This window comes from Amphiprion ocellaris, chromosome 12 (assembly GCF_022539595.1).
Source record: "Amphiprion ocellaris isolate individual 3 ecotype Okinawa chromosome 12, ASM2253959v1, whole genome shotgun sequence".
NCBI lineage: Eukaryota > Metazoa > Chordata > Actinopteri > Pomacentridae > Amphiprion > Amphiprion ocellaris.
Genome location: NC_072777.1, coordinates 30750419 through 30766486, shown reverse-complemented (window position 1 = coordinate 30766486; position 16068 = coordinate 30750419). Strand labels below are relative to the sequence as shown.

General features: G+C 37.5%; 1 protein-coding gene across 3 annotated transcripts in view; it reads left to right on the top strand.

Annotated features, from left to right (window-relative positions):
• LOC111585839 (bromo adjacent homology domain-containing 1 protein-like) overlaps nucleotides 1-16068 on the top strand; it is a 40363-nt gene that overhangs the window by 12918 nt on the left and 11377 nt on the right. For all 3 annotated transcript variants that reach the window (XM_055016234.1, XM_055016235.1, XM_055016233.1), the window contains exon 2: nucleotides 12958-14718. In XM_055016234.1, coding sequence (XP_054872209.1) covers nucleotides 12978-14718 — 1741 coding nt within the window. In that variant the 5' untranslated portion in view covers nucleotides 12958-12977. The remainder of the gene's footprint in view (nucleotides 1-12957; nucleotides 14719-16068) is intronic.

Below are 16068 nucleotides of genomic sequence, written 5' to 3'. Positions count from 1 at the left end.
ACAATATCTTTAGAAATAACTTTGAATTTCAATTTTACTCAATTATATAAATAATATTTTAGAAGAATCTTTGTGTAAAAATGCCATGTGGTGTTTAGTTATAGGCGGCCATGTTGATTTTAGGCCTGAAAACAGCAAAAATGTCAACTATGATAGAAAAAGTCACGCAATTATATATTGAACCAGGAGTTTTTAGGGATGTAATCAATGACTGGAGGGGATTTATACATATATTGAAAAATATTTGCACTGCTATCATCACCTTAATAAGCTGTCCTATATTCCACTACTGCCAGTTCATGGGTTGATTTTTATATATTTTATTTATTTTGCTTTATTTGCATTGTATTGTTTAAATGTATGGCGCTAATACAAAGGTGTGAGAAAAATGTCTTGTCGGTTCCTCTGTATGTCCTGATATATAGAGAAGTTGAAATCTCAATTTTGTTGTGAAAACAATCGAATCATTAAGGTTTTTTTTAACACATCTTTTTCAAAATGTTTTGAAAAATGCTACTTTTATTGTCAAATCCAGCTGCTGGTAGAGAGGATTAGTTTGCCTTCATAGCATCTGCGGCTGCTAGAAAATATGGATCAACCAGCTGTCTGCCTCCATAATTACAGGAACTGATATTCAGCATTATAGCAATTATTGGTAACGTTATTGCTTGCAACCAATTCCTGGTAAAGTAAATTACCATGATGAAGCTGCCTGTCACCACATTGTAGAGGAAGCAGCACCGTAGAGTTACATCTGAGACATTCAGAAGGAGGAAAAGAGCATTTTAATGGAATAAAACTTCTAAATAAATGCATTTTTAGGGGTTTAATCAATGCAACGTGTTCATTACACACCAGAAGAGTTATACTATTGGATTAATATTAGCGGTGCATTAACATTTAAGCAGCATTTAAATACTGTAGCTGACTGACGTGGGGCTGATTTTAGTTGTTTTATTTGCTGTCAGGTGGCTTCATTTACTGTGGGGCAAGTCATAGCTTTATTCATTCATTGTATTCATGCTATGTGGGGTATTTATGCAATTATTTTGACAGATAAGTCATTATTTTAGTGGGAATTTAAATTTTTGCTGCATGTTTCCTTCTATGTGGAGAATATGACTTGTAGTTTGGAGCATCTCTGTAGAGACCACAATCATGTTATGTTGTGATGTTTTTTTTACCTTTTTTAAAAAAAAAAAATTGTAGCTCCTGTGGTTTAGATTCAGCCCTTGACCATATTGCCTTTTCAATAATGCTTCACTTCATTGTTTTCAAACCTTACTTAAGTATGCGTACGTAGGGATTATTAGCAAAATATGCTTTAAGTATAAAAATGTTCATTGCTGTTAGACTATATGTTGGATTATTATTTCTGCTGACTGCATTTACTTGCAGTCAGCATTTAAATATTATAACTGACTGACGTAGAGCTGATTTAACTCCTTTCATTTACTGTCAGGGGCCTTCATTTACTTTGCAGCAGTTAATTGTGTTTTCTATCAGTCATTATATCCTGATGGGTTTTTATGTTCTTAATCTGCTGTAAAGTAACTGCAGCTGTCAGATAATGTAGCGGAGCACCAAACTGTGAAATGACTGACATTGACATATTTAGTTTTTCTGCAATATGAAAAAAAAAATACATCAGTTTTCACGAGATGATTTGAATAACTCTATTAGGAAAGAATGAATGTTTGTGGAATGATTGTGGTGATTCTGGAGAGGAGAGAATCTGCTTTTTAAAAAAACAACACCGGTAAAGACTTTGGTTTTCATTCTGATCAGACTGTGAGCTGGTGGTGCTGATTTAAATGAAACAAATTAGTTGTGTTTCCTCAGGTGGCAGCAAAAACTGCAGAACACCGCAGACAGAAAAGCTGCTTTTGATCAACATTGTCCTTTCTGTAGCTGAAATATTTCCATACAACTGATTTCTGTTGCAATGGGGTTTTGTGGATCCTCCATGCAAACAAACTGTGTCTTTTAAAATTAGGTGGAAAAACTCCTCAGAACCTTTAAATCAGAGTAAAACCTGTTACATCAGACAGATTTCTCTTGTAGATTTGTTATGGAAAATGTTAAAAATGTGAGTTAAAGAAGAAAGAAGCTAAAATAACACTCAAGTAAGGTAGAAATACTTCTGAATTGCGCTGTTCTTTAGTTCAGATGCTGCGAGCTGTTAAACCAAAGAGCGTTTTCTCAGATTAAACATTAGAAGGATGTTTAGATGCTGGAAAAGGTGGAAATATTCGATTTTCGTGGAAAAAAGCGACAAACTAGAGACTAAACCAGAAAGATTAGAGAGTGGAGTCTTAAACAAGGGAGGTGTATTTTAATTTATCCTCACATTAAGGCGGTTACAGCTTTTCTCATTGTTCATTCAGCTGAAAAACTGTTGTGTTGCTGAAGTTCATCAGCTCCTTCAGGTGTTAAAACTGAGGCCCAGTTCACACATCTGGTGTCTGCTGAAGTCTAATGTGGCAGCTCTTCATACGGAAATATATTATTTCAGGCTACTAGGAAGAGAATTAGTTGTCTTTATATGTAAAATAGTGTATAAAATTAATAGATTTTACTGTATTTGGACTCCTTTATGTAGCTTTTCTAGCCCTTGTCAGCTCCGTTCTATTGTGCATTAGAGGCGTATTATCTGGTTTGTCTTACTGCTGCTTGCTAACAAAATCTAATATGCAATTAGACTAGAAATATGAGTCATTAACTTACACTTCTTACTGATTATGAGCTGTATTTCTCTTGTCTTCTCTGAGTTTCTATCTGGCAGCATTTAGTTAAACAGGATGGAATTTGCGGGGCTCAAAAGTGGGGTTTTTGAGGCATTTTAATACCTGGAAAGTGAAGATTTTCAATAATTTAAGTTAGATTTATACTGTTAATCCTTAGAGCTTCAATAGAAGAAGCAACTGGACATCTCTCTTTGAGGTTCTTGAAGGTGTTTCACCTCCTGGATGATGCTTTCTTACTAAAGCTTCCTGGGTTGTCATGACTTGGATGACTGAGAATCTACCTATAATTAGCTTCAGATCTCCAAGGTTACAGTCAAAGATCGATGTTCCACAACCACAAATCCATGCGTCCTCCTCGTGTGACAGTCACACTTTAGATGTTATCTCGCTTTTTAATGCTTCATCATGTGTTACAATTGAACTGAAGCAAATCAAATCGCAACATCTGTCAGAAAAATCCCTCTTAGATTTCATCCCCAAATCAATTAGTCCTAATTGCCATCAGTCTCATGAGCATAATATTGATTTGTTCTGCGGCACCATGTCATTAAAATGTCTTTTTGTACATAATTTCCCTCAGACTCTAAATTCTCCACATATTTTTGTATAATCTCTGCTGTTGTAGTCGTGTTTTCTATTGGGTTAGTGTCCTTTCCCTCACAATCAGGCTTCTAGCTCCATGGTTGCTAATTTCATTTAGCATCTTATTTAACCCTCGTGTCGTCCTGTGGGTCAAATTGACCCGTTTTAAAGTTTGAAAATGTGGGAAAATATATATATTTTCACAGTGAAAACTTCCACATCTTCAACATTTTTGGGAAATTTTTAAAAAATTTTTTGGTGGAATAAAAGAAATGTTAAAAAAAAATGTTTCTTTAAGAACATTCAGAAAAAAATCTACCAAAATCCAGAGAATTTCGCTGGATTTTGGTTGATTTTTTTTTCTGAACGTTCTTAAAGAAAATATCAGAAGTTTACTGATAAATATGGAATCACTTTAGATATTTTTAGGATTTTTTTGGGAAGATTTTTATTCATTTTTTGAAAATATTTACAACTTTAATTTTTTTTTTTTTTTTAACATTTTTATTTCTTTTCAAATTTGGGGATTTTTTTAAAAAAAAGTAGCTTTTAAGGGAAGCTTTTAAAGAATTTTTGGAATTTTCTTCCTGAAGATTTTGCAAGTTTTCATAAATTTGGGTAATTTTTTTGCTGAATTTTTGGATTTTTTTCAGAGAAAGGAACAATATTTTTTGGTGCTCAAAAATGAGGACAACGGGGTTAAATCTGCAACGGGGAGCTTTTGTCTCCCCCTTTTGGCAGGAAAGGGAATTACACAAATACTGTCAATCACTTACTGTCTTTATCAGATTTTCTTTGAAGTTTCTTTTATTTTTTTTTAACCTGGAGCGTCAGAAAGTCTTCCTGGATGCTTTGTAGGTGTTTCCACAACTAAAAATAAATGCAAACCTCAGAAATGGTCAGAAGCAAACATATACATCCCATTATCGAGGAGAATTTATGTACAGCGATCCTGTCAGTGCAGTGACAACATTTTTAAAAGTGCATTAAGAAATGTGCAAATATAAAATATCACAGTCTAGTAGAAACAGTAAAAATTGTGGTAAACCAGTGTATTCTTTTATAGAGAGCTTATTTGGTGTATTAAGAAGAATAAAAACAGAAATTTTTACTGAAAATATATGTAAAAATATATCCATATAAGGTGTAATTGTATGTAAACATGTAAATGTATGTAGTTTACATGTGTTTATATCCAACTGCTTCCTTGTATGTAGTTTTTTAGTGATAGATGAATAGAAGTGCAATCATGCTTTTATTATTTCAAAATACTTCAAAAACACGGCAAACTTTAACTTCTTAAGACACTGGGAACATTTTACACACCTTTATTTCCTCTCATCTGGATTATTCTAACTTTTTTTGTACTTATATTAACAAAAAAATCTGTCAGTCAACTCTAGATAGTTCAGAACTTGGCTCCCAGTAAGTTTTTAAGATTTTGCTCATCACTTTTAAAGCCCTCTATGGCCTCTCTCCTCTTTCTATCTCCAACATTTTAGTACTGAATGCACCACTTTAAGATCTTTGTCTTTCTGTTCTGTGACTTTTTATTGCCTTTGAACTGTCATTTATTTTGTTAAATAATGTTCTTACCTCTTTTTAATGCTGTGTTAGTTTCATACAACAGGTTGTGCTTCTGTCTTTCAAATTCTGATGATTTTAGGACTTTTTGCTGCCTTCAGAAACACTTTGTAGCCTCCATTTTGAAAAGGGCTCTAAATATGAGACTAATATTATCATTATTATTATAGATAGAGACTTTATTTATCCCTGAAGGGAAACTGCAGTGTTATGTGTCACAAAACGCTCATAACTTACACTGATCTGACGTGAGGTAGACAAAGATTTAAATATATATGCGCATGTGCATAAAAGTCGCTCTTCTAGATTAAGAAATCTTATAAAATGTATTAAAAATGACCTATAATAAGATAAGACAGCACTCATAGTTCAAGTTTATGTATTTATATGACATTTCTAGATGTAGTCATCAATAAACACAGTCTATTATAGTGTTTTGTGAACCATATTTTGATAGTTTGACAAAAAAATAAGCGCTTTCTGGGATCAGATAGGCTCTTTTTTTCTACTTTTAATCTTTATTTTTGGAAATCTGACCCAAACTTTGTGTTCCACAAGGCTGTTAAGCTGAACTTGTGGCTTCTTGTTGTCGTATTTTATGCTCTATACTCCAAATGAAGTGGGATTTGCTTCTGTGCTTGCAACTTGCTGTGATATTGATGGCATTTGTAGTTTAATCTGTTATAATATTTCCTGCCTGTTTGTGTGTCTTAGTTGATGCTGTTGAATCATCATTTAAATCCATCTGAGTTGCTGGTTTTCTTTCCCGCGCGGCGTCTCAAGAGCCCAGAAAAAAGGAATAAAAATCATGCGAGTCTCATCGTAAAAAAATGTATCCTGGTGCGTTTAATCGCTGCGAGAGGAACTGATGATCTGTTTTCTAACCAATTAGAGACAGAGCGCAGGGTCATTGATCTTCCTGTAAATGTGAAATTGCTTCCTGAGGATCACCAGGCCTGACTGTGTTTAAAGAACACAAACTGCCGTTTGGCCAGAACGCTGCAGATAATATCTCACAGGTTATTCCTTCCAGTGTTCCTCCGCCTTTTACTGCTGGAAAATTGTCCTTGTGGCTTTGAAAACACAGTCGGAAGGGCATAAAGTCAACACATAAATGTGGAGTTTGATTATCGAGGCAGTTTAGATCAAATCTGTGACCAAATTCAAGTCGTTTTTCTTGAAAATGGAGCAAAAGCAGCTCTGAGTTTTCAGTTTCAGGTGTTGAATTTCAGTTCCAGCCAGCTGCCACTGAACTAATTAGATCTAGAGTTTGCTCTAACATTGCAAAAACACACAAACAAAGAAGGATCAGAGAGTTTTTCATTCATTAACATGTTCCTATTGTAACAAATAATCGCTGCATTATTATTTCTGTTGAGCAGCATTAAAGCTGTTGCTGTAATTTCATTTGAAGCTCCGCTGTGGTTCAGAGCTTTGATTCTCGTTAACCCTGCAGCTAAAATTATTTCGGTTATTGCCAGAATCGCTCACACGCTGCAGACTTGGACCGCCTTCCTGCTGCACGAGCCCAGTCAGACAGAATCCAACATGTTTGAGAAATCCTACTGAGTTGTCAGTTTGGTTTGACTATCAGGAATCTCACGTCAAAATGAGTCCAAACAGACACCGAGGAATCTTTAGTTTCATACAGAATAAACTGGAAAACGTTAAAAAGCTCGTTGTGGGAGCTTTTATGTTTCTCATGATAAACTGATAACATCTGAAGCTCAATGAGAGGATTGTTTAAATCCCAAATCCAGAGAGAACAAGCTGTAAATGTGCATGTCAGCCGTCTTTTAGGGGGAGGATTTCATTATCTCATTATGGCTAGTTATGGAAAGTAATGGTGTAAGACAAGAAGCTGTCACGAGCTGGAAAAAGCTTCATTTGATTTACAAAAGGAAAGTTGAATGATGGAACATTTTCTAATTTTATCTGCCGTGTTTTCTTTTGTGGCGCCGAATGGGTTTGTACAGTTTCAAACCAGTTTAAAGCGTCTCACTAGCAAGAAAATGATGCTTCGACTGAAACTGTAGCTTCAGCCAACTCATTCTTTATCTCTGGATGGACAAAATCAGACACAATTCACTGAGCTCACCCTGCCTGCAGCCTTACTAACCTAAATAAGTTGTAAACACGCACACAATGTTAGTATTTGCAGCATGTTAAATTGTTTGAACCTGGTTATTTTTCAGAATCTACCCAGATTCAAATGATTTCTGAAAGTAGAACCACATTAACTGGTGATTCCAGCACAATTTACCATGTTGGTTGTTGAACTGTGACACAGAAAGGGCTGTTCTGGAAAGTTTACATGTGACTATTTGGTCCACAGAGTCCATATTCTGCACATTTCCATGTTTCTGATGTGATTTTTGAGTTGTACTGGGACACGGTTGTGGACAAAATCAAATATTTGTCTCATATCTTTGGCTTTGGGACACAATGACCATCATTTTTCACCATTTTCTGACCTTTGATAGACCAAACAGCTCATTTAGACAACATTCAACAGGTTAATGATTATTAGTTGCATTTCTATTAATTAAATCACTTAAGCAAATCCACAAATACTTAAGCCACTGTTGTTTCTGGTTGAGGTGGAGCCAGTTTTTGAAGCTTTATGTACAGTCTAGCATTGAAGCATCCTTCAAAGCACTAAATACATGAATCTGTCTTGTTAAATGATGCCAAGCAGAGGACAGTTCAGCTACGCAGAATTGGTGTATTTTTGTAAAGTTCTGGATCATTTCAATTCTTGGGTCCTTAAAGAGTCATTCAAAGAACCCACATTTTACAAATTTACAGGTTTCTTATTTATTTTTGGCATTTATTAGAATATTTTTTCCAACCTTAACATTTAAATAACACATTGTTTTTCTCATATTGCACATTACTACTGCAGTTCTTCTCAGCTTCTGTCTGAAATGATCAGTTTTAGCTGTTGTCTCTTTAAGACCTGCCTCCTGAAAGGTTTGCTCTGATTGGTCAGCTGGTCTAATAGCTGGTTATGTGTTGGAGCCACAGATGAATGTGTGTAGGCAAATAATGCAAGGAGGCTGCTCATTGTTTGATTAAACTCGTCCTCAAGGGAGACATTATGAAAATCTGTAGCATCAGAGCTCCAGACCAACTTTTCCACAGACTGTGCATGATTTTTTTTATTTATAACCACGCCTATTAGCACACCTAGCACGCCGATGAATTGCTGTCTTTGCATAACTTAGTTTTGCATTAATGTGAAAATCAACAGTCACTCGAGATTTGATATTTGCAAAATATTTCACTTTCGAAACGCCTGCCAGTTGATAAACACTAGAATTTACAGGGGTTCCCTAAACGCCTCACATGCAGGCGACATTATACGGGTCAATGTATAATTGCAGGATTTTTTTTATCATAGTTGACATTTTTGCTGTTTTCAGGCCTAAAATCTACATGGCCGCCTATAACCAAACACCACATGGCATTTTTACACAAAGATTCTTCCAAATATTATATATAGAACTGAGTAAAATTGAAATTGAAAGTAATTTATAAAGATATTGTAGTAAACCTGTTGTCATGCCATAAATCCACACTTGACTCACACACTACTTTATATTAAATAACTCAGAAAGCCTTGGAGTCTGGCCAGTCTTTTCTTCAGGAGGAAATGACATCATGTGTAGCAGGTCATGTGATCTGGAATTAACACACTTCCTTGAGAGGTGTTTTTGTAATGGGGAACTTAGTGGAAAGTGATACAATTTGTTATTTTCCATATAAAATTTGATACATTGCCAAAAAAGAAATATCTGTCATGATTATCTCAACTTAATAAAAATAATTTCTGAATAAGCTCATTTTATTATTGTTTAGCTAATTAGAAGGTGGTTGTTATTAAATTTGGACAGTTATTTAGTTGACCTTTTAGTGATATCCAGTCATTTTTTCTTAAGTGATTGTTTCCATAGTAAATAGTGATGGAATTTGTAAAGGCATGATCATAATGAACATAAAAACATTTTTTTAAACTTTTAATAAAAATGTATGCAAGATTTATCCCATGGACTTCAAAAGTCCCTCAGTTACATACATTGACCCATAAGACGCTGCAGTTCACTCAGACAAGTGTGAGACCAAAAATGAGTTATGCAACAGTGAAATAAGGCATTTTGATGGTAATTCTTTACATTTAAGTGCCAACGAAGCGATTTTATGCATTTATAATTTGCATATTAAACATCAGTGTTGCAGTCGATCATTTTTATTTAATTGTGGGAAGACAAAATCACAGACGATAGTTTTATTTGCTTTATTCTGCAGCTACATTAGCCTTTGTGATTGAAGATAGTGGGTTATTTTTGCTCTTAAATGAATGTAGGTGTGTCTGAATCTGACATGGTTTTTCCTCATTTTGCTTTTTTAACCCTTTGATGCACAACATGGGTCAAATGATACCCATATTCCATTCAGTATGGGTCACTTTTGGCCCATGTTGTGCATCAAAGGGTTAAATAATCATAGATCGTTTCACCATTGGAACATAGGAACAGGGAAATAGATTTTATTTATTTATTTTTTTTATAGACTGAATCAGTTAAGAAGAAAAAAGCACTACTTTAAATCGCAGCAGTTAGCAGAGTAGCTACCTGTGTGAGCATCTAAAAATCAGCCTATGGATCATTGTACGCTTGCACAGATGCAAATATGTGATATTTTAACTTACACTCTCTCAAATTTCGGTTGTAGTCTGGAGCCTTGTACGTGGTGACGTAGATAAGTAACAGGAGAAAAGCTCAGACTTCAAATATGTAGCTTCGGTCAGATAAGAAGCAGTGTTTTCTGTGGGAAAGAATACCTCTTTTTACACACACATAACAGAAAAAGAGGAACCTAAAAATCTGAATATGGGACACTGAAGACTTCTCTGACATTATGTTAGAGCCGACTCTGAGTCAACATTCATGAAATAAGTCAGATCCTGCAGCCTCCATTAGTTTGGACCAGTTAAAGTTGTGAAATCACAGGGGTGTTCACAGGTAGTCTGCTCCTCCTGCTGCCAAAAATAATGGATTAATCCTGAAGCAACGCTTTCCTCCATATGAAAGCAGCTCATTAGGCAATTAGACAGTAAAGTTTTATGAGCCTCAGTGTGGAAATCCTTGAGGTCGCTGCTTCACTGTTTCCCTGATCACTGTACATGAACATATACAGTCTATGAGTCACTCTGTGGTTGCTGTTGATGTTGCAGTTTCACAATGAGCTCAGGGAGCGTTTTTACAAATACTCTCCAGCTGGCTGTTTGCTGCTAATTGACTTTAATTGCTGGATGATTTCACAGTGAGCTCCGGGAGTCATATCATACAGTGCACGTAAAGATTCTCTCTCTAATGTGCAGATTTGGACCAAAAATGTGAAGCATTTAAGTGATTAAAAACGTCTCTAAGTTTAAATATTCATTCAGTGTTTGTTTGTCTTATTCCCCTCCGTCGAGCTCGCTGTGAAGATTTTTGATATTTCCCTTTCAGACTGAACAATTGGCCTTAACAAGCTGTTACTTGCATGCTGTGTGCTCACGAGGTGATAAGGCAGCGACGAATGAATGACAGCGCAACACAACAACAACACACAAACCGCCATAATGAGAGGATTCCAAACACAATAGCCGGAGCCTCACCATGTGATGAAATGAATAAAGTCCCATCACTAAAGCGTTGAGCTGAATTTCTTCGTCATTAACTTTCTTGATGCATTGAATCAGATGTTGTGTTTAAATCTTAGCTCAAGGCTTATGTAGGAAAGCTGATATCCTTGTTGTTCACGCTTCTTGGCGGCTTTTTTTTCAGTTTCTTTGTGTGGCGCTACACAAAAGCCCTTCTAGCTTTGTGTGGTTTTAAGTCATGACAACAAAACACTTTGGGAATAATAGTAAGAGGAGCCACTTGGCAGCAGTTACTGTCGTGTCGTATTCCTTATTTTATCTTTGTTCTTTAATTTTAAGTTTTTATCTTCTTTCACGTTCAGCACTTTGAGTTGAATTTAATGTTTGACTTATTATATATGTGTATAAATTAAGTTAGATTTTTTGGTTGATGCGATACAGACCTTAACACTACAACTTCCAGCGCTGCCACAGGTGTTTTCTCTGGCCATGTCTTGGTGGATTTCAGTTTCTTGTATTCATTATATATATCTACATTTGTCCAATTTGACTATATGCATATATATATATATATATATATATATATATATATATATATATATATATATATATATATATATATATATATATATATATTTTATATTTTTTTTTAAATTTATTTATTTATTTATTTATTTATTTATTTATTTATTTTTACATATCAAGTATCTAATAATTGTGATTAACATTGTGGATAAAGCTTTGTACCTCTGCATTTAAAGCCCATGTTGGATAATTAAATAAGGCAAAGTAGAAGTGAAAACTGAATAATTGAAATATGAAAACTTCATACAGTTACACAGTCGTGGAGGCCGTATTCAGATCAGATGCTTAAGTGAAAATACCATTACAGCAAAGTAAAAAGTACTCCATTACAAGTAAAAGTCTTGTGTGAAAAATCCTACTTCAGTAGAGGTTCATAGCAGCAAAGTGTAGTTCAAATACTGCATGAAAAGTCCTGGTTTGATCCCCCTGACTGATATATTATACTATATGCCATCATTAGATTATTAATAGTGAAGCATCAGTGTGTCAGCAGCATGCTACTGTTGGAGTGGCTGCTACTTTATATTTAGCTCTATATTCAGGGACAACAGATAAAACCTAAGGAATTTGACTCAGGTTTATTTGAACGACATGTTTTAAAACAACCTAGTGTTATAAGAGGGAAAACAATAAAAATATGTGCAAGACTGCACCAGTAAGTATGAAATACTAAAAAGTATGATAACAACCTGTACGATCCAAATTCTAAAATATGATAAATTTAACATACCGACATATTATGCCAATATAGTGAAGCCATTAAAAGCATTTATAGCATTGAAGTATCAATGAGAGAGAGAGGCTATTCTAAAGAAATAAGAAAGAAAAAGCAAATCTGTGATTGTACAAATGTGCTTTCAGGTGTTGGGTGGAGGTGTTAATAGACATCTACAACATGAGCCCAGCTACACACTGCTTTTTGGAAGATGCCTAAAAGGTTGGAAACAGCTGATTTAATAAATGTTTAATGCTGCGTAGTATTTTAAGAGCTCATTGTACTATCCACTGTGTCAAATCTTCATCTGAAAGAAGTTGTGGAGTCAAGTGGAAGGAGAAAGTACCAGACAATCAATATATTCAAGAAAAGTACAAGAAACTCAAAATTGTACTCAAGTATAGCACTTAAATGAAAGTGCTTAGTTACATAACACCACTGCCACTTGGACTGTAAACTGAGGTAAAAGCCACTCTCTCTCTGTAAAACTAGTTCAAACCCTTTTCTCCTGAGCTCTGGAACAGTTTAGCTTTTAGTTTAAGTCCTTCCTCCTCTTGTAGACTTTTGTAAACTGCTGGCAAGTGCTAAATCGGAACGTTTTTCCTATTTATAGATTTTCTTCCTGTAAAGAAAGTAGTTCTTTAAAGATGACCAGCTTCACAAACCTGCCGGCTGGTTTTGTGGTTCGGAGGATTAAATTGTGTGCCTCAGTCCAGTTGTGAGGTCCAACGACTGTGAAAGTTGATGTTTAATGTTGTTTTTGTTGCTTGAACTTTCAAAGTGTTTGTAGCTTGAGGGGCTGAATTTATATCGGAAGACTGGTGTGATGCAAATATGTTGCATGATGATGTAGATAAGTAACGGAAGAAAAGCCTGGACTTGAAACAAGGTGTTTCAGGAGGAGTGTTTTCTAAGAAAGTAAAGAACTATCTTTGGTGTGAACCTAAATCTTTGTGGTGCAGATCTTTAACATGCACAAAATCAGCTATAAAACACATGACAGGAAGAAGAAAAACAAAAAATGAAAAAGGCACTATGTGCTCTTTAAAAACATTACAAACTTGAGTTTTGACCTCTTGCCTATCTTTTCCTTCCAGGCCCTGTGGGGAAGCATGTGATGACTCACGCCAGGCAGAAAGCTTCCCTCCGGCAGAACCACAGCAGTGCCGAGTGGTGGGACGGCGGCCACCTTTGGCCACATGGTGGCGCGATGGGCGGCGCCTGGCCTGAGCGCACGCTACGATTCGGCAGGACAAAGAAGATAAGTGAGATCTTCAAACAGCGGAAAGACAAGAGGATGAACAACAAGAAGGGACGAGCAGCAGAAAGATCAGATCAGAACAGGAAGCTGGACCGGAGGCGGGTCAAGAAACGGGACAGGAAGTTGTATCCTCTGCGAGGTCGAGTGGCGACTTCAGATGGAGAAGGACTCAGCTGCCACGTCCTCCTCACCCGACTGGAGGAGAGCATTCGAGATAAGGAGATCTCGAAAGTAAAGGAAGGAAAGGACGCTCGAAGACACTTAACTCTCAAGTCGAAATCCAAGAAGGGGAAAAGTAGTGAAAGAAAAGCGGCAAAGTCGTCACCAAAAACGAAATTAAAACCAAGCAGCCCGGGTTACAGCGAGTGTGTCGGGTTGGGACTCCTGCAGCCTCGTAAGCGTAGACTGGCTTCTCTAAATGCTGAAGCAGTGAACAGTCTGCTGCTGGATAGATCCACGGACCCCCAGCCGGCTGCAAAACAGGCCAGGAGACATGAGGAACCCACAAACGGAGGGTCTTCTCTGGACGCAGATCCAGTCAGAGGTGGCGTCTCTGCAGGTCTGAAGGCTTCACGAGGAAACGTCAGTAAAGTGTCTCATGAACTTGAACTGTGCCAAAGCTCTAAGCCAGTGAAGAAGACCAAAGTGAACCGGGGAGATGAGGGGATGAGTCGGGAGAGCCTGGACGCTCCAGCACCCAGAAGACTGGCTGGACTCAACGCCGCCGCCCTGCTGAAGCTAACCAGCTCCTCTGCTACCAGTAAACAGAGAGTAAAAGCCGCTCCCAGCGCTACCATCACATCAGACTCGACCCCGAAGCAGCTTTCAAGGGTCAAACTCCAACACAAGGGACGTTTACAGAAGCAGAAGGGGAAGGAAGTTCCTCCACCTCACAGTGGCTGCTCTACCTGCAAGAAGAAGGCAGACTTTGAGCCGAAGGTGGAGTGGGAGACCGGCTGCACCCACCGACTCACCAAACCCGGCTACCAGTCCCGCAGCATGCTAGCGTATCCACTGAAACAAGTGAAGGAGGAGCAGCTGGAGACTGAACTGAGCTCTTACTACTGCTGCCCCCCGGAGGGTTCGGTGGAGTACTGCCACCGCCTGGCCTTCTTCCTCGGCCAGCAGCCCTACGGAGAGTCGGATGATCAGCCGCTCAACTCGGCTATGACCCCCGTGAAGCGCGAGTGCCTCGTAACCTCGCCATCGCTGACACACTCCCACCCCCACACCGCCCTCACCCTCAGCCCTCACCCCTGCCTCTGCACCGCCGACCACTGCTTCTCCAGCTACTACGTCCACATCGCCCACCCGACACACACTGGAACCACTTCGGCCTCGTTGGCCACGCGACCTCTGAACTTTGCCCCATCCGGTTTGTGCCCTAATCGAATGAGCGGCTCCAAGCTGCTGGGCCAGCAGGTTCCCCACCCGTCCGGCTTGGCCCACCCTGCCTACTGCAACTCTGTGACTTCACCCTGCTACGGCGAAGCCTGCGGGATGGGCGGCTACACCTACAGAGCGATGCCTCCCGTCACCAGCAGGGGGTGTTCTTTCAGCACAGGATGCACTGGATGCACACAAAGCATCAAAACAGGTGAGTGGAACAAGGAAATGGTGTTATGAACAAAACCTTCATCCATACTAAAGAGTCCGTTGTTATTAACCCTTTGAACCCCAAGCAGTTTATGGCTGCTTCTTTGCTGTGTGCAGTAAACGGCTAAACAATTGACATTGATACCGGCAATGTTGAGAACTGACACATTGAAACTGTCAAGAATTTAGTTTTGTTAGTTTTTCTTGTAAACAACAAACAAAAAAATATAATTTATATATGTTTGTGTCTGTCTAATGCAGCCACACCTTTTGAAACACAAAAAAAATTTTCCACAAATGTTTCATGATAGTATTTGAGATTGTGTCAAATTTTATGGGTGTCCGAAAACTTTTTTTCCACCACTGTATGTTTTATTTTCCTCTGAGTCTCTCTTGTCTCCTTCCTGCTCTGTGAAAACACTGCCTGCAGTTCAGCCTAAATGAATTTTTGTCACGTCATTGTTGGTCACTGTTGGTTGAATCCTGAGTCAAACATGACTTCCCGTTTGTGATGAGGATTGTAGATTTTTTTTGTTTGTTTGTTTTGTGCAGGATTTTTGGCTAATTTTAAAATAGAGGTGCATAGAAAAAAGTAATTTAGCTGAAATATGATTTTAAGCTTCACCTTTTGTTTTTTCCAAATGGAGCCACGTGTCACTCATGATATGTTTAAGGGCTGTCAGATATTTGGAAACTATGATGATGCTCTTACTTTTACAGTTTCTGGCTCTGATTAATGGTGTCATTCTGGTGGGTTTGTAAAGAAAACCTGCTTTTTGCCTTTTGGGTTTGCCTAGTTGGTTTTAGGGTTCAGAATTTAAAAGGAAATTTTAAGCTCATTTTTGACAATTTTTCCTGATGAAACTACATGTCACTGGTGATGCATTCAGGGACTGTTGGATCATTATTTCTGAATTTCAAGGAAAATGTAACCTTATTTTTGACAGTTTTTCCTGATGAAACTATCTGTTGCTAAGGATGTGTTGAGAGACTGTTGGAAAATGGAAAGTCTAACTATGGTAGTAGTTGTTTTTAGAGTTTCTGGCTACAATAAATGTTATGATTTTGGAGTTTTTTTTTATTCACAAACATTGCCTTTTGTACCTACCAGCTTGTTTTGGAGGATTAGGGGATTAAACTGTTTGCCTCAGTGGAGTTGTTCGGTCCAACAAGTGTGACCATCGATGTTTTTGTTGTTTTTGTTGGCTTTGAAAGTGTTCATAGCTTCAGGGCTCGACTTTATCTTGATAAGGAGCTGCAGACCTGTTGTAATGTTTTCTGTAACAAATGTGTTTTTTATATATATAGTTGGACTGATGAATGAGATAAAAAAAGTTTCTAAGCAGATTTA